The sequence below is a fragment of the Schistocerca nitens genome, chromosome 1 (assembly GCF_023898315.1).
Source record: "Schistocerca nitens isolate TAMUIC-IGC-003100 chromosome 1, iqSchNite1.1, whole genome shotgun sequence".
Taxonomy (NCBI): domain Eukaryota; kingdom Metazoa; phylum Arthropoda; class Insecta; order Orthoptera; family Acrididae; genus Schistocerca; species Schistocerca nitens.
Window position 1 is genome coordinate 622,559,931 of NC_064614.1, and position 19,670 is coordinate 622,579,600.

At 39.9% G+C, this 19,670-nt stretch overlaps 1 protein-coding gene across 1 annotated transcript in view; it reads left to right on the top strand.

The window, feature by feature from the left end:
- Window positions 1-19,670, top strand: part of LOC126257510 (myosin-I heavy chain) — an 829,484-nt gene that overhangs the window by 712,659 nt on the left and 97,155 nt on the right. The window contains exons 20-24 of the mRNA XM_049955569.1: window positions 1,641-1,795; window positions 6,961-7,185; window positions 7,343-7,477; window positions 9,750-9,979; window positions 10,336-10,516. Of these exons, the coding sequence (XP_049811526.1) occupies window positions 1,641-1,795; window positions 6,961-7,185; window positions 7,343-7,477; window positions 9,750-9,979; window positions 10,336-10,516 (926 nt within the window). The remainder of the gene's footprint in view (window positions 1-1,640; window positions 1,796-6,960; window positions 7,186-7,342; window positions 7,478-9,749; window positions 9,980-10,335; window positions 10,517-19,670) is intronic.

Consider the following 19,670-nt stretch of genomic DNA (forward strand, 5'->3'; position numbering starts at 1 on the left):
TAGCTTTGAAAAACTTGAAGTCACATAAGGTAGAAGAGGTAGGTATCATTCCATCAGAATTTCTAAAATATCATTGGAGAAAGTGGCAACCAAAAGACTATTCAAGATGAGTGTCGAATCTATAAGGGAGGTGACATACCATCAGACTTTTGGAAAAATATCATCTACACAATTCTGAAGATACCAAAAGCAGGTACGTCTGAGAATTATGACACAATCAGCATAACAGCTCATGCAGCCAAGTTGCTGACAAGAATGATATACAGAAGAATGGAAAATAAAATAAAAGCTCTGTTAGATGAGAGTCAGTTTGGTTTTAGGAAAGGTAAAGGCACCAGAGAGGCAGTCCTGATGCGCTTGATAATGGAAATAAGACTGAAGAGAAATCAAGACATGTTCATAGCATTTGTTGTCCTGGAGAAGATTCAGTAATGTAAAATGGTGTATGATGTTCGAATTGTAAGAAAAATATGCATAACCTATAGGAACAGAAAGGGAATATACAATATAAGCCTTAATTTGGGGAAGAAATTTCTGAGAATGTACATATGGAGCACAGCAGTGTATGATAGTGAATCCTAGATGATGGGAAAACCAGGAAGAATTGAGGCCTTTGAACTTTGGTGCTACAAAAGAATGTTGAAAGTTAGGTGGATTGAAAAGGTAAGGATTGAGGAGGTTCTCTATGGGAAAAACTGACAAGAAGAAGGGACAGGATGATAGGACATGTGTTAAAATATCAGGAAATAACTTCATTGGTACTAGAGAGAGCTGTAGATTGGAATACATTCATCAAACAATTAAAAACACAGGGTGCAAGCTCTACTCAGAGATGAAGAGGTTGTCACAGGAGAGGAATCCATGGCACGTCATTTCAAACAAGTCTGAAGACTGGTGATCAGAAAAAAAAAAAATGTAAAGTCCAGGATGGAATAACAATATGATATGGATGTATTGCTACTCACTACATATAGGAGCCACTGAACAACATACAGGCACATTTAAAAGTAGGTTGTTGGATATTCATATTGATAGACACAAGTAGAAAACTATATAAATACCTGATTTTGGAACTTGGGGCTCTTTCATCTGGCAAAAGGTAGAAAAAGAATTGTGGATGAAACAGGCAAGTCTTGTAAGACTCCCTGTTTTAGAACAAGAGTGGGGCAACATGAGGGAGAATCCATAATAATGATTGTTGGTGTGTGTGTGTGTGTGTGTGTGTGTGTGTGTGGTGTGTGTGTGTGTGTGTGTGTCTGTGTGTGTGTGTGTGTGTGTGTGTGTGTGTCTACTTTACCTTAAATTTAGTAGTGATGACTGAGAATCTCATAAAAACCAAAGCATGAAATATTCTGTTTAGTGCATTGTCATTGATTCCAGTCTCTCTCTTGCACATTGTAATTTATCTGAAATGTTTGTGATCTTGTAGATTATTTATTATTACAGCCTTCTGAGAGACACTTTTATGTTTGTCCTGGTTTTACATGGAACTAAAATGGTCAAAATATCAAATATTTGTTACAAACTTATTTTTAATGGTATTGCTTCTGATACCAAATAATTTCTATTTGTGTTGTTGGAATGTACATAACATTATCTTTCTTTGGGTGGTTGATAGTAGCTATGTATCATTTTCACAGGTACAATTATGGCAACACTTACTCGCAAAAATAAACCTGTTGAGGTGATGCCAAAATATGAGATGGTGACGTATTATCGTGGCTCCAGCATTCCTAACTCACACATACATATGTATGATCCAGACAATGTCAGTGTTGCATGTGTAATTTTTCGGGTAAGTGCTTATATTTTTGCATATTACAAATGAAAGTAATATCACAAGTGATTGCATATTATTAAGATGTTTGTATTTAGAATGATGAATAACCTTGCTTTAATTGTTATTGAAAAATTACTGTGTTGTGGCAGTTCAAATGTTCCCATTGTGATGGATTAGAAGCTATCTTCAAAAGTGTTAGGAAATAAGCTCTCTGTTGTTTTTTAGTGAAGATATGAATAGTAACAAGAAATTATGGTGTCTGATATCTAAGATGTCTCATATCTGTGGTATCTAATATTTAAGGTATCAAATGTAGTTGGTGAATTTACATTTTTGTGGGAGAGATTATGATAAAAAGTGATTCAGCTTTGTGCAATTTGTGAACAATAAATAATATTTCAGCAAAAAATTTATGATTTTAATTTGAATTACCATTGTAAAATGTGTTACTAGCTGTACAGTTACATTCCTGCTATTCACAAATGTCAAAATGAGTAAACATATTACATTATGCCTCCTCCCATGAACCATGGATGTTGCCGTTGGTAGGGAGGCTTGTGTGCCTCAGTGATAGGTTGATAGGTGCAACCACAATGGAGGGGTATCTGTTGAGAGGCCAGACAAATTTGTGGTTCCTGAAGAGGGGCAGCAGCTTTTCAATAGTTGCAGGGGCAACAGTCTGGATGATTGACTGATCTGGCCTTGTAACATTAACCAAAACGGCCTTGCTATGTTGGTACTACAAACAGCTGAAAGCAAGGGGAAACTATAGCCATAATTTTTCCCGGCGGCATGCAGCTGTACTGTATGGTTAAATGATGATGATGACCTCCTGGGTAAAATATTCTGGAGGTAAAATAATCCCCCGTTCAATACCCGGGTGGGGACTACTCAAGAGGATGTCGTTATCAGGAGAAAGAAAACTGGCATTCTACGAATCGGAGCGTGGAATGTCAGCTCCCTTAATCAGGCAGATAGGTTAGAAATTTAAAAATAGAAATGGATAGGTTAAAGCTAGATATAGTGGTAATTAGTGAAGTACAGTGGTGGGAGGAACAAGACTGCTGGTTAGGTGAACACAGGGTTATAAATACGAAATCAAATTGGGGTAATGCGGGAGTAGGTTGAATAATGAATAAAAAAATAGAAGCACAGGTAAGCTTCTACAAACAGCATAATGAATGCACTACTGTAGTCAAGATAGACATGAAGCCCACACGTACCACCATAGTACAAGTTTATATGCCTGCTAGCTCTGCAGATGACGAAGAGATTGAAGAAACATATGATGAGATAAAAGAAATTATTCATATAGTGAAGAGAGATGAAAATTCAATAGTCATGGGGGACTGGAATTCAATAGTAGGAAAAGGGAGAGAAGGAAAAGTAGTAGGTGAATATGGAATTTGGGTAGGGAATGTAAGAGGAAGCCATCTGGTAGAATTTTGCACAGAACATAACTTAATCATAGCTAACACTTGATTTAAGATTCATGAAAGGAGGTTGTATACATTGAAGAGGCCTGGAGACACTGGAAGGTTTCAGATAGATTATATAATTGTAAGATAGAGATGAAGGAACCAGGTTTCAAATTGTAAGACTTTCAAGGGGCAGATGTGGGCTCGACCACAATCTATTGGTTATGAATTGTATATCAAAACTGAAGAAACTGAAAAAAGGTGGAAATTTAAGGAGATGGGACCTGGATAAACTGAAAGAACCAAAAGTTGTAGAGAGTTTCAGAGAGAGCATTATGGAATGATTGACAAGGATGGAGGAAAGAAATACAGTAGAAGAAGAATGAGTAGCTTTGAGAGATGAAATAGTGAAGGCAGCAGAGGGTCATGTGGGTAAAAGGACAAGGGCTAGTAGAAATCCTTGGGTAACAGAAGAGATATTGAATTTAATTGATGAAAGGAGAAAATATAAAAATGCAGTAAATAAAGCAGGCAAAATGGAATACAAACTTCTCAAAAATGAGATCGAAAGGAAGTGCAAAATGGCTAAGTAGGGATGGTTAGATGACAAATGTAAGTATGTAGAGTCATATATTGCTAGGGGTAAGATAGATACTGCTTACAGAAAAATTAAAGAGACCTTTGGAGAAAAGAGAACCACTTCTATGAATAGCAAGAGCTCAGATGGAAAATCAGTTGTATGCAAATAAGGGAAGGCAGAAAGGTAGAAGGAGTTCATAGAGGGTCTATACAAGGGCAATGTACTCGAGGGCAATAATAGTGAAATGGAAAAGGATGGAGATGATGATGAGATTAGAGATGTGATACTGTGTGAAGAATTTGACAGAGCACTGAAAGACATAAGTTGAAACAAGGCCCCGGGAGTAGATAACATTCCATTAGAACTACTGACAGCCTTGGGAGAGCCAGTCCTGATAAAACTCTACCATCTGGTGAGCAAGATGTATGAGACAGGTGAAATACCATCAGACTTCAAGAAGAATATATTAATTCCAATCCCAATGAAAGCAAGTATTGACAGGTGTGAAAAGTACTGAACTATCAGTTTAATAAATCATGGCTGTAAAATACTAACACTAATTCCTTACAGACAAATGGAAAAACTGGTAGAAGCTGACCTCAGGAAAAATCAGTTTGGATTTCTTGGAAATGTTGGAACATGTGAAGCAATACTGGCCCTGTGACTTATATTAGAAGATAGATTAAGCAAAGGCAAACCTATGTTTCTAGCATTTGTAGACTTAGAGAAAGCTTTTGACAATGTTGGCTGGAATACTGGGAGTGAAAGGCTATTTACAATTTGTACAGTAACCAGATGACAGTTATAAGAGTCAAGGGGCACAAAAGAGAAACAGTGGTTCAGAAGGGTTGAAGTCAATCTCCGATGTTATTCAATCTGTATACTGAGCAAGCAGAGAAGGAAACAAAAACAAAACAAAAAATTGGAGTAGGAATTAAAATCCATGAGAAGAAAAAAAAACTTTGAGGTTTGTAATTCTGTCAGAGACAGCGAAGGACCTGGAAGTTCAGTTGAATGAAATGGACTGTGTCTTGAAAGGAGGATATAAGATGAACATCAACAAAAGCAAAACAAGGATAATAGAATGTAGTAGAATTAAATCAGGTGATGCTGAGGGAATTAGATTAGGAAATGAGACACTTAAAGAAGTAGCTATTTGGGGAGCAAAATAACTGATGATGGTTGAAGTAGACAGGATATAAAATGTAGACTGTCAGTGGCAAGGAAAGTGTTTCTGAAGAAGAGTATTTTGTTAACATCGAGTTTAGATTTAAATGTCAGAAGTATTTTCTGAAAGTATTTGTATGGAGTGTAGCCATGTATGGAAGTGAAACATGGAAGATAAATAGTTCGGACAAGAAGAGAATAGAAGCTTTCGAAATGTGGTGCTACAGAAGAATGCTGAAGATAAGATGAGTAGATCATGTAACTAATGGGGAGGTACTGAATAGAATTGAGGAAAAGAGGAATTTGTGGCACAACTTGACTAGAAGAAGGGATCAGTTGGTATGACACGTTCTGAGGCATCAAGGGATCATCAATTTAGTATTGGAGGGAAGTGCAGAGGGTAAAAGTCGTAGTTTGAGACCAAGGCATGAGTACACTAAACAGATTCAGAGGGATGTAGATTGCAGTAGTTACTCGGAGATGAAGAACTTTGCACAGGATAGAGTAACGTGGAGAGCTGCATCAGACCAGTCTCTGGACTGAAGCCCACAACAACAATAACATTACATTACACATTTTGGTTAACACATTATTTGCAATAGATATTTGTAGATCAAGTAGCTTTGCTTAGCTGCTATCTGGTATGCATAATATTCATAATGAATCCTACTTCTGTTATACCATTTTCTGCTGCTGTTGGTATTACCCTACATTCATCTGACTAGAAACCCTTATCTTGTTTCCATTTCGCTTCACTGACCTTGACTGTATCTATCTGAGCCTTCTCATTTCCATTTTTCTAGCTCCCCAATCATGTTCAAACTGGACATTCCACCCTCTGACCTGTTGAATGTTATCTTTCACTGACTATACAATCTCTTTCTCGTGGTTACATCTTGGCAGTCTTCTCCTGGGGAGGAAGGCATTATCAGAGATAGGTAGCTATCATCAAGATACTGTCTTCAATTGCAGGACACATGTGCTGTGGATACACATTATGTATCTTTAATGTAGGGGTTTCCACTCCCTTGTACATCCTTGTGCCATTGATCATTGCTAATTCTTCTGCTTTTAGGAACAATTTCTAACCCCCAATGGCAAGAGATTGCCCTGAACCTCTGTCCACTCCTCTGCCTTCTTTGACAAGGCAGTGGGCAGAATGTCTCCTTAAACCAGAAGTCTTCGGCCGCCATTGCAGATGATTTTTATATAAAATTTAAGTAGTGTCTGTGTTTGAACCCAAGAAATTTTGATTGCTAGTCAAAAACACTCCCACTAGACCACATACTATTATTACTGAAAGGATATAGTTCTACTCACAGTAAAGATAAGATATTAAGTTGCAGACAGGCACAATGAAAAGACTGTTACATATAAGCTTTTGGTCAAAGTCTTCTTCTTTTCTGAAGAAGGCTTTGCCCGAAAACTTATATGTAATAGTCTTTTCATCGTGCCTGTCTGCAATTCAGTGTGTCATCTTCACGTTGTTTAGCAATCTATCCTTTTTATAATATTGTTGATATTCCAACCTGAGCTTTCTACTGTTAGTTTTTACTATTATTGCAGTCATTTCCATTTTATAATTGTTAACTTAGTGGTGTCTTGAAATAATTTTATACAGATGGACAATTAACTAAATGAACTTTGTCCATGATAGCTACAAATGGGGGGAAATTAGCTTTGCCAGGTTGCAACTAGTACACTATGGGGCAAATTTAGGTTCTTAGTGCTTGCCCTCTCTTATTCACACTTTCCTGCAACTTCACTGGTATCGACAAGTGAGATCCAAACTGGCACACATTTTCAACAGTTATTAAACAATAAAGGTATAATTTCCCATTTATTGTTATTCATTAAGCATTATTGTTGAACGCGGAAGTGTCAAGTTTCGTTCTTACATCTATCAAATTGTCTGACTTAAGTTAAACCAGTAAAATATTTTTACTGGTGTAATTGTTAATCAGAAAGTCCTCCTGTTGTGCTGTATGTAACAGATAATTTTCTCATTTTCTAAGGACCTGTGCAAATACATTCGTGGAGAACTGAAAGCTGATGCTGAGCTGCAGACAATACAATCTATTGTTGGCTATGGTATTGAACGTGAAGAGCTTCGGGATGAGATATTTGTCCAGTGTATTCGCCAAGCTACAAATAATCCAAATTCTGAATCAACTGAACGGGTGTGGCTCTTGCTGTGTTTATGTATTGTGTCCTTTCCTCCAAGTAAACTTCTTTTCAAGGTACTAAGTAATATATGCTATTTCAGATTATTTTTATCAAACACATTATTTACAATAGAGGCTTTTCATTTATGGACTGCATGGTTGTTACTTTATTTTTGCCTTCACTGGGTCTGAATGCAAGACAGTAACTAATGTTCAAATTATTTACTTTCAGTATTTTGTGTGCTTCCTAAAGAAAAATCTTGCCTTAGAAGGGAAACTTCGCCAATATGTTCAGTGGTGCTTAGATAACTGCAAGAATACAAAAGTATCGTGTCGTCAATATCCACCATCTGCAGTGGAAATAGCTGTAAGTTGCTTCTAATAACTGAAGTAATAACCTTTTCAATTATCTTGTTATTCATAAGTCTGAATAATCTTTATGTTTCTCTTTTCATCTTAAAGATCTCAAACATTGACAGGTAAGAGTTATCGGTTTGTATTTGTTCATAACAGAAAGTGACAAATATGATTATGCCTTAAAAAATTGTGGATAGGAAACCACTTACCCACTGAAGAAAAATAGATACCAAATAGACATACATACAAAGGTTAGTTAATATAGAGCTACTAGCGTTTTACTCGCGGCCTTCCCTCTGACCATCTCCTCATTCCCCTCTCTCTGATGATCCCCTCCTCCCTCTCCCTCTCATAATCCCCTCCTCCCCTTCTATGACCATCTCCTCCTCCCCCTCTCTCTGTCCACCCCTTCCTCCACTCCCTCTCTGCCCATCTCCTACTCCTGACTCTCTGTCCTTGCATCTGCTCCTCCCCCTCCCACTTTCCCAGTGCATCTCATCCACCCTCTTTCATTGTTCATCTCATCCACACTCTTTCACTGTCCATCTCCTCCTCCCCTCTCTCTCTGCCTGAGTGTGCCCATCTGCACCTTGCCACTTGTGCAGGGCATTCTACGAGTAGATGCTGGGGGTTACCAATCATTTCACCCCCATTTGCACCACTATGGGAACCAGGTGGTTCTTACTCCCGCAGAACTTCTTCCCAAATAATAAGTAGTTTGTGTACCAAATTTGCTTCAAATCAATCCAGTGATTTAGGAGAAGATATGGAACATACATGCATTCATACATTTTTATATATGTGTGTGATAGTGTATCATCTCATTTTTGTAGCTGCCCACAAACCAGACATTCTTCTCTGCAGCTGTTCATATAATTGTTTATACACTTACACAGGACAAAAAGCTACTAACATTCATAAATTAGAGTTTCATTGATATTTGTAGATGTGCTTTGCACAAATCATGTTTTTTTAGGTAAGAAGTAGCATGTCATTTTTTGTGTGTTGTTTCACTGATGCAATACTCAAAGAGTAACAGAACGTTCTGCCCAGTTATGCAAAGTATGTTATGCTTCCTTGTGCTTAGAGCTTTCAGTGTTTACATTAAGCATTGAGTTTATATAATTGTTTGCAGATATTGCAACAATTTCTTACAATACCATGCCATTTACTTATTTCCTGCCTCAAAAACATGTTGTTGATTGCTAGAAATATGACAGAGAATACTGCAGAGATTTTTTATGTCTGAAAGGATTGTCTTGTGTTATTAAAAGGTGGTGTATTGCCTTGAGTATTGGAAATGTAATTGTCTCTTCTTTTGAACGTGCAAAACATTTTTCAAACCTTGGACTTGTCAGCTTAAGGTTAAGCCTCATACCTACATTTAATTGTTCTGGGTTCTTCAAGGGACAAAAATTTTGCGTTTTAAACATTCAGGATATTTTTTGATGTGTATGTCCAGTACTCTTATTCAAATTCTTACTATGCATCTCTCCATTTGAACCTCTATTTCAAGATCTGCAGGAGGCACCAGCCTTTACCACCAACATAATATGCATGAAACTTCCTGCAGATTAAAACTGTGTGCCGGACTGGGACTCAAACCTGGGATCTTTACCTTTTGTGGGAAAGTGCACTACCAACGAGCTATCCAAACAACTTACGAAATGCCCATACGGTACTTTCACCAGTACCTTATCCCCTGTCTTCCAGACCTCACAGAAGTTCTGCATAACTTTCAGGACTAGCACTCGTGGAATTTATAACAACATGTTTGAATATTATATGCCAATTTAAATAAGTTTGCCCATTAAGTAAATGAAAGATATGTAATAATATTAAAATTGTGTACATGATGATGACATAGTTATGTTGTTTCTAATGAGTATTGCAGTTAATAGTCCCCCTTTCACTGGCAACATGAAGAGAACATTCAATCTTAAATTTCTGAACAGAAGAACTTGTTGGCATTGTTCTCTCTTGTGCTGCCAAATGCAGAACCTCCAGCAATAATGGAATCTTTGTGACAGCAAGTTTGTGCATCAGATTCTCCTTCTACGTGATACTACTTGAGGAATTTTACATCTGCTGACATTCATAATGTCTGTTTCTCTCTCTCTCTTTTCTCTTTTTCAGAGTGTCGTTTATCATTTTTCATATGTTGATTGTATCTCATGATATTATGTATGGATTTACAATAAATATTATCATAATAATTTATGCTAACATTTAAAATGATTTTTATGTTTAAAAAAGTGATAAGCTGAGAATTTTTTCTACAGGCAATGCGTCGACTTGGAACAATAGTATGTAGGTTTTTCTTCTTGGATGGGCGTACAAAAGCAATTGATGTACATCCAACTGACACAGCAAGTGATGCAGCAGCAAAGCTAGCAGAAAAGCTTGGTCTGAGAAACCTGGAAGGTTGGGCCATCTATCAGAGTAGACCAGATGGAGAGGAACATGTCCGTGCCCATGACTTCCTCTATGATGTCATTGCTGCTTGGGAGATGTTAGTAATTTTTTCCCCTACCAGAAGTTAATATTTGAAACTGTACTTCTGTTTAGAATATAAATTATAGTATGACAACCAGTTATCCTACAGCTGAAATGTTGAGCAGTAAATAAGCAGACATAAATGAGAAATTAATGTTGAACTTAAGATTACAAACTTGCATTCTTCTCCAGAGTACTGACACAGAATTGTCCCATAGCTGTTGTTTTCAAACTTCCATTCTTTTTTGTTTATCCCTTTTCTTTCACGAATTCTATATGGTTTAAAATGAGGGTATGTGTAAGTTATTGTGACCGAAAGACAGCTTTTTTACAGAAAGCTCATTTTATGTCTGTATACTTGTTTTATTTCAGGAAACAGAGTAAAGGTGGAAGTTTCGCTACCCTGAGTCGGCGAGGCAACAGTACTACACTTGGAAGTGGAGAGAATCGTTTTGTTTTCAAGAGACGGTTGTTCAGAACAACTCGTGAACTATCACAAGACCCTGTGGAGTTGAATATGCTTTATGCGCAAGCTGTCTACAGTGTTGTTAAGGTCAGATACTTTTTTAATGCAATTAACAAAGAAGGTAGCGTCATAGAAAACAATATAATTATAATAACGATATTATGAAAAGGGTAGATCGCTACTCATCACATAGAAAAGATGTTGAGTTGCAGACAGACACAACAAAAATATTGCTTAACAAGTAAGCTTTCGACCAAAAGGCCTTTGTCGAAAGTGTACACACACACACACACACACACACACACACACACACACACACACACACACACACACACACACACACCAGATATTCATGCAAGTACAATTCACACACGCATGAACAGTGTCTCAGGCCGCCTAGGCTGTCCTGCAAGCAACCACGCATGATGGGAGAAGGAATCTGTGTGTGTGTGGGGGGGGGGGGGCAAGGAGGAGAATGCGACAAGGAAAGGGGGGCGATATAAGGCTAGGGGTGGGGGCAGTAAAGTGCTGTTTGTGGGAGCATACAGGAATATGATGGAGACAGGGGAGGGCAGCTAGGAGCAGTTTATTAGGCAGGACGTGGGGGTAGGTGAGAGTGGTGGTAAAGGAGAGAAGTTACTGTGGGTGCACTGGTGGAATAGAAGGCTGTGTAATGCTGGAATGGAAGGAGGAATAGGGATAGACAGGTGAAGGACAGTGGGGAAAAAAGAAGGTTGAGGAGGACAGGGGAAGTTACGGGAATGTAGTGGTGGGAGGATGTATGGAACAAGTCTTGCATCTAGGTCTATTGCAGGGATATGAGCCATGAGGCAATGGGTTGGGGGCAGGGGTGAAGTAGGGATGTATGAGGATATTGTGTAGGTTCGGTGGGTGGTGGAATACTACTGTGAGAGGGGTGGGGAAAGATAGTGTGTAGGCTATTCCTCATTTCAAATCATGACAAGAGATAGTCAAAACCCTGACAGAGAATGTGATTCAGTTGCTCAAGTCCTGGTTGCTGCTGAGTCATGGGGGAATGCTTCTTTGTAGCCAGATGTTGGGACTTTGGGAGGTGATGGGGAACTGGAGAGATAAGATATGGGAGACTGTTTCTCTAGAAGGTTGAAAGGGAAATTTCAGTCTGTGAAGGATTTCATGAGACCCTTGGTATATTTTGAGAGGGACTGCTTGTTATTACAGATGCAATGGCTATGCATGTCTAGGCTGTATGGAAGGGACATCTTAATAAGGAATGGGTGGCAGCCTCAGGTCTCACCTTATCTCCATACTTAATCCATTCTGACCTTTTTGTGATTTTCTCATGTATATTTGTGAGTTTTTTTTGTAGGCATTTCTATGTTGCTTTGGTATTTTTACACATTTTTATCCTCCACTATGGGTCCTTGTGCCTTCCATCTGTGCCATTACAGAAAAGTTTCCTTATCCCTAGCAAGAATCTAGTCCCACATACTGCTGCTGCATTGTTGCCTGGCTCATTGAATCCCCCCAAATGGCCTTACCACCAAATTGCCCACTTCCAGCTTCAACCCCTCCTTCCACAATGGCCTCCAGCTGTTTAGATTCTGACAATTGTTAATCTTCATCCGTAAAATCCTTTTGCTCTTAAATCCCAAATTCCTGTATCCCATCTCTCATTATTATATTCTTGCCTTCCAAGAACTAGAGCAGCAAGACAGTCTCCTCAAAAAACTCTCCAACCTGTTAACCACCTACTCTGCCTTGGACTACCACTAGCCACCACCTCTAGAAGAGCCTCCAGACCTCACCCACATCCCACAAACCCTACCTTGCAGATCTACTACATTTACTGTACTCTTCAAAATTCCGTGCCACCATCACACAGAATCAAGTAAACAGATCTTGAACACAGTAATGAACCTTTCCTAAAAAAGCCTTAGTCCCACAGAAGTATCAGTCCTCTCCAAAAGCCTTACCTTTTGTCCCTCTCCCAAATTCAATCATGCTGGACTTGTTAAAGACCTTCTGCCTTACCTTTTGTCCCTCTCCCAAATTCAATCATGCTGGACTTGTTAAAGACCTTCTCTCCTACTCCCAGTCCCTAAAGTGGAAACACTTTTTTGCCACCAACCGTACAAATCACACTCAACTCAATACCAATGTTGAACCCCTGCCTGACTCAATTCACTCCTCCGTCTAACCATGTTCCATCCCCACTGCTCATTCCCCCAAATCACCCTCTGTTAACATTCCAGAATTTTTTAACCTCAAACTCTGCCTCACCATCATTCCCCAGATCTCTCGACATTCAAGTTAACTTTACATCCACAGAAAGAACTACAATCCACCACCTAAAAACTGATCCCCACTTTATAATCCTACCTGCTTACAAAGATACTAACACTGTGGTTTTGAACTGCAAGGATTGCCTGATAGAAAGAATCTGCCAGTTGTTAGATTTGTCCACCTAAAAACCCTGCCACAGTGACCCCATTCCAGAAATCCAACAGGATCTCCAACTCTCCTCAAATCCTTAGGCTCATCCCCAAACTTCTCCCCTGAGTCTCTCTCTATCCTCACACCTAACACTCCTCTCACCCCTACCCACATCCCCCCCCCTCCCCCCTCCGCTACATACTTCCTGTCCCACTGAGAGAATCTCTACTCTTGTAGACCAACACCTTCAGTTTGTTATTCAAAACCTACCCTCCTATATAAAAGACACTAACCATTTCCTCCACTGACTCCACAGTTCCTGTTCCTTTACCGCATGGTGCCCTGCTCATCACTATTGATGCTGCTCCCTTTACTCTAACATTCCTAATGCCCATGGCCTTCCCACTATGGAACACTACCTTCCCCAATGCCCAATTGGTTCCTGGCCTACATCCTCCTTCCTGGTCACCATGACCAACTATATCATCATGCACAATTACTTCACCATTGAAGTCATCACATACAAACAAATCCCTGATATGGCAATGGGCATCCCCATGTCACCATTGTATGTCAATCTATTTGTGGGCCATCTAGACGAACCCTTCCTATCCACCCAGAATCCCAAACCCCTCACCTGGCTCAGACTGATTGATAACATCTTCGTGTCCTGGACTGAATGTCAGGACGCCTTATCCACATTCCTCTGGAACCTCAACGCCTTCTCCCCCATTCACTTCACCTGGTCCTCCTGAACCCAACAAGCCACTTCCCTTGATGTTGGCCTCCACCCCAATGATGGCTTCATCAGTATGTCCATCCATATCAAACTTATCAATCACCAGCAATACTCCACTTTGACAGCCGCCATCCATTCCCTACAAAGAAGTCCCTTCCATAAAGCCCAACCACCCATGGCTGTTGTGTCTGTAGTGACAAGGATTCCCTCTTGAAATAAACCAGGGATCTGACTGAAGCATTCAAAGACCGAAATTACCCTCCCAACCTTGTACAGAAACAGATATTCTGTGCCTTATCTTTCCATTCACCCACAACTTCCCAAAGTCTAAATGCCTGGGCACAAAGGAGCATTCTTTTCATGACTCAGTACCATCCAGGACTAAAGCAACTGAATCACATTCTCTGCCATGGTTTCTACTACCTCTCATCATGCTCTGAAATGAGGAATATCCTACCCACTATCCTTCCCACCTCTCCTACAATGGTATACAACTGCCTACTGAACTTACACAATATCCTCATCAATCCTTGCTCCACCCCTGCTCCCAACCTCTTGCCTCATGACCCATAGCTCTGCAATACACCTAGTTGCAAGACCTGTCCATTCATCCTTCCACCACCACCTACTCCAGTCCCATCACAAGCATTATCTATTTCATCAAAGGTGGGGCTACTGTGAAAGCTGTCATGTGATCTGCAATCTAAGGTGCAACCACTGTGCTGCATTTGTGGGTGTGACAACCAACAAGCTTTATGTCAGCATGAATGACCACCAACAAACCTGCCCAAGAAACAGCTGGTCCATCCAGTTGCTGAGCACGCTACCCAAAGCAACATTCTTCACTTCAATGACTGCTTCACAGCCTACTCCATCTAGACCCTTCCTAGCAGCACCAGCATTTGTGAACTACGCGGCTGGATACTCTGCCTGCAATACATCCTATGTTCCCATAACCCCGTGGCCTCAACCTTCAGTAGACACTGTCTTCCACACAACTATCCCCTTCCCTGCCCCCACTCCATTACTACACAGCCTTCTATTTCATTAATGCACCCACTGTATTCTTACCTCTCTCCTCACCGCCCCTCCCGCCACCATTTATCTAATCTCCTGACTGCACCTAACCGTACCGTCTCTCCACCATGTGTCTGTATGCTCCTATGAGCAGCACTTTAGTGTCCCCCACCCCTACACTACCATCCCTCCCCTTCCCTGCTGCAGCCTCATCCTTAACCCCACCACACAGATGCTAATCCCATCAGGGGCAGCTGCTCGCAGTGTGGCCTCGGTGACCAGAGGCAGCAGTTGTGTATGTGAGTTGTGCTTGCATGAATCTCTCTCTCTCTCTCTCTCTCTCTCTCTCTCTCTCGGTGTGTGTGTGTGTGTGTGTGTGTGTGTGTGTGTGTGTGTGTGTGTGTGTGTGTGTTTTGTCTACTTCAGAAGGCCTTTTGGCTGAAAGCTTACTTGTGTTAGCAGTTTTTTTGGTTGTGTCTGTCTGTGACAACATCTCCACCGTATCACTGTATGGAGGGTAGCAATCTATACTTTTCAGAATATTGTGGCATTCCATCCTGGATTTTCCATTGTTTAACATAATTATCTGGCTATACATATTGTCATGTGATTGGTCCTTATCACCTGAGAGCATCTAATACCAAATTATCTTTTCAGTGCACGTTGGAAGTCTGTCTTGCATTACAAGTCTGCAGTGTAGTGTTTCAAACAGCTCATTTCTTGAAATTTTATCAGTTTGTACTACAACCCAGTAGCCAAGGAAATAATGCTCAAATTTCTGAAACCCAGATGTAATAATCATTGCTTACTGCTTTGAAATGTAATATTTTTATAAACAGAATCTACTCATGAATGTCATTACTTGATGCTCCTCCTCTTGATGTGCTCCTTCCTCCAGTTGTAATAATTGGATCTAACTCCTTACCAATTTTTAACACTTTCGAAATGGAGCATCCTCAAGTCAGTGTGACTAAAATGTGTGCTGTTAAGTTTTTTTTTTACCTCTCAGATGCCATGTGGCATTCCTTCATCCTAGCTAAGAGGTTACTTTTCTTCAGGGAGTCATACCATGGCATAGTAAAGATATGATTGCACATAAAATACTGATGAAAATCGAACAACCCACCAATGGCTTTGAGCTACCTCTCCTCCTTTAGGCTCTCGAGCTATTCAGTAGATCTGGAATGATGCCACTCTATTTGAATACAAGTAACAAAAAATTTAATGAGTTGTTAAGAAACTCAAAAGCCCCAACACATTTTCTAGCAGCTGATAGTGTTTGCCTCACAAGTGAGTTGGTATTAGTATGTTGGTGATGATCCACAGAAGCTCACAATGAGCATGTGGGATATGGCTCTAACAAATTAGCACACTTAATCATTAAGGCCAAATTGTACAGTAAAGCTCTAGCAACATAGGCCATAGCACAGGAAGGCCATGTAGTTTCAGCACTCGAGCCAATGGCAAGTTTTGGTAACCACGTGTGGTTTCCGCCAAAGTTCAATAGATGGCACCTCTGAATTTTTGCAATAAGTTTTCAATGTTAAGAGAGCAGTCACTCTTTCTTACACCATTTTGTTCAGGTTATGTGGATATAGTATGAAACTGACATTGTGATTCTACTGTGTTACTAGAAACAAAGGACTGTTACAGACATTTACAGTGCATTTTGTTAATCCACCAAATGGCATTTACTGTATTTCCCCTTGTGGGGTTTGTTATTGTGAAACTTTTATTTGATAAAGTGTGTTAGAAAATCTTTGTTGAGATTTAATCATGAAGTAAAATAAAAAAAAAACCTTATCTGCTTTTATAGTTTGAAAATACACACCATTGCTTGATCAGCACATTTTCGAATTCTTTGCTTCTCTGATGTATCCAGGAAGTAATGCTTGCTATGTCCATAGGATCTTATAAACCACACATACTTCCTGGATTTTGCCAAATGATGAGCTACTCATGCGTATCAAATCTGACTGTATTTCTGGTTGTTAGTGAACCTGAAGCTCCTGAGCAGGGACTGGGTCAGCACTGATGGCAGTTTTCTGTAACCATAAGTTCTGTGCATGATTCAGTGACCACCATTCAGTGCACCAGTAGAACATTTTGTGTTATTGGGAATGGGGATTTGTGGGTAACCAACTGGATCACAATAGCAGTGCAAAATTCAATGGAGAAAAACTTCAACTTCAAGGTGTACTATTTGCTGATGGGGCAGATAGCTGTTGAGGCAAAACAGTTCGTAGTGGCAACCTCTAGGGTCATGTTGCAGCACTTTTGGATGAGTTTATTTCAAATAAAATAAGAATGCAGGTAGCTTGACCTTTATTTCACGACCTGCTCATGAGAACAACAAGGTTTGCAGTTCTTCACCAATGGACCCCCAATGAGATGGGTGGTACCATCTGGGAGCAGAGATTCAGCCCGGAAAGAAACTCTGAGGAGCAACAGGGCACTTTAAGTGTCTCAGAAAGTGTACTAACTCATTCTCAATGCAGAATGAGATTTTCACTCAGCAGCAGAATGTGGGCTGATATGAAACTTCCTGGCGGATTAAAACTGTGTGCCGCACCAAGACTCGAACTCAGGACCTTTGCCTTTTGCGGGCAAGTGCTCTACCATCTGAGCTACCCAAGCACAACTCACGCCCCATCCTCACAATTTCACTTCTGCCAGTACCTCGTTTCCTACCTTCTAGAGCACTTGCCCGCAAAAGGCAAAGGTCCCGAGTTTGAGTCTCAGTCCAGCACACAGTTTTAATCTGCCAGGAAGTTTGAAGCTCTCAATGCTCTCTTAAAATCTGTGAGGTACTTGAGGAATGGCATATGTTCGATGGAAACAGCTATTTCACATTGAGCTAAAGATAAACATAAGACAAAGGTGCTTAATGAGTGCCCAATCGCGACAATTACACAGCAGCATCAATTCTAACAAGGGGTTCCATGTTATGTAGGAATCTAGTGCATTTGGATATCCAGAAACTGGAACAAGGATTATGATGGTGACATGACAAGAGTCGAAAGAATCAAGAAATGAATGAAGATTAGACTAGACAAGACAACTACATTTGTACTGATCTTCTGCTCTCCAACATTTGTCAGGGACAATACAGCTGCATTTGCACTGATCTTCAGGTCTCCAACATTGGCAGGGTGTATAACAGTTGGGTTCAACTTGAAAGTGAGACCATACAACCCTAACCCAGTGTACTGTTTGTAGTCATCACTATTCATTAAGAAAGGAAAAAAAGGCTCAGGAAATTACAGTGAGGGGTGAATACTTATTCAGAAGAAGAATTTGTCTTGTTTATGTGCCTATCGACAACTCATCACGTCAGTTACATAGCAAGTTGTTACAGATACTCCTACCATTATTTACATTAAACCCAGGGGTATGATATCAAAATGAAACTACAAATGAAATGAAAATTTAAATGTTCCTGAAGGAACCAGAAAGTCCCTCCAACATCACCCCTTCTGTCATAATGTCCACAGGTTGATGGAGAGATAGGAGCACAGAAAATATGAAACTTTTCCTGTGCTGAGGGATTATAATCTCCACAGAAAGAACAACCTTGATTGAGAGAGAGAGAGAGAAAGGGGGGGGGGGATCTGAAGGAGAAATAGCTGTGTATATAGATGATGCTGGCTACTCCTTAATCTCCCTATAAACACCAGTTGACAAACGTGCTGGCTACAGTGTATGTACATCAGTACATCATAGGGCTGCTTTATGTTCTCTTTTATCTTCCACTCCTCACATGAACCATAGCCCTTGCTAAGGTTCCTCTTAGAAAAAGGATACCAACAGTTGTAATTCTTCCTAAAACTTTTATTATTTAAGCACCCAGTTTCAACACTTAATTGGCATCACCTTCAGGCTCCGATGCGAGAAACAAATGGAAATATTCAAACATTGGGGCACACAGATTAGGTGACTTCTGTTTATTTGACATGTACACTCCAAATGCATGGCAACAGCTTTGACAGTTGTCAGATAAGTTTGGGTTCAGGAGAAATGCAGAAACAAGTGAGGTGATACTGACCATATGACTTATCTTACAAGGTACATTAAAGAAAGGAAAAACTACATTTTTAGTATTTTTAGATTTAGAGAAAACTTTTGACATTGTTAACTAGAATACACTATTTGAAAATCTAAAGACAGCATGGATAAAATACTGGGAGCAGAAGGTTATCTATAACCATACTGCAGTTATAATAGTCAAAGTGGTGAACCACAACAAACGTAAAACAAGAATAATGGAATGTAGTCAGATTAAATCAGCTCAAGCTGAAGGAATTATATTAGGAATCTTGCCATTTGGGTAGCAAAATGACTGATTATGGCTGAAATAGAGAATATAAAATGGGGACTGGCTATAGTAAGAAAATCATTTCTGAAAAGGAGAATTTTTTATCTACTAATACAAATGGAAGTGTAAAGAAGTCTGTTTTGAAGATATCTGCCTGGAGTGTACCCTTTTCTGGCAATAACATGTATGTGATGGACAGCTCAGACAATGAGAGAACAGAAGCTTTTGAAATGTTTTTCTGTAGGAGAATGCTGAAGGTTAGATGGGTGGATTGAATAAACTAATGAGGAAGTACTGAAACATATTGGAGAAAAAAGAAATTTATTTTGCAACTTAACTAAAAGAAGGTAGCAGTTGATAGGTCACATCATACAGATACTGAGGTGTGAAGGAATTATTAGTTTGGCAATGAAGGAACTTTTTTGGGGGGGGGGGGGGCGGGGGGGGGGCTAAAAATTGTAGATGGAGACAAGGGATGAACACATCAAGCAGATTAAAATGGCTGTAGGTTGCAGAAGTTATTCAGAGATGAAGAGACTTGTACAGGACAGAGTGGCAAGGAGACCTGCATAAAACCAGTCTTCAGACTGAAGAGCACATTAACATTCCACTGTCAGTCCCCCTCCCCCGTGAACTAGCTGACCAAGAGACTTTCACTAACCATGTCACACAATATGGTCTCTCTTTCAACTCTGTGGGAATTTTACCGCACACTATTTGCACTGGAGGCTCTGCTACCACCTGGCCTCAGAGTC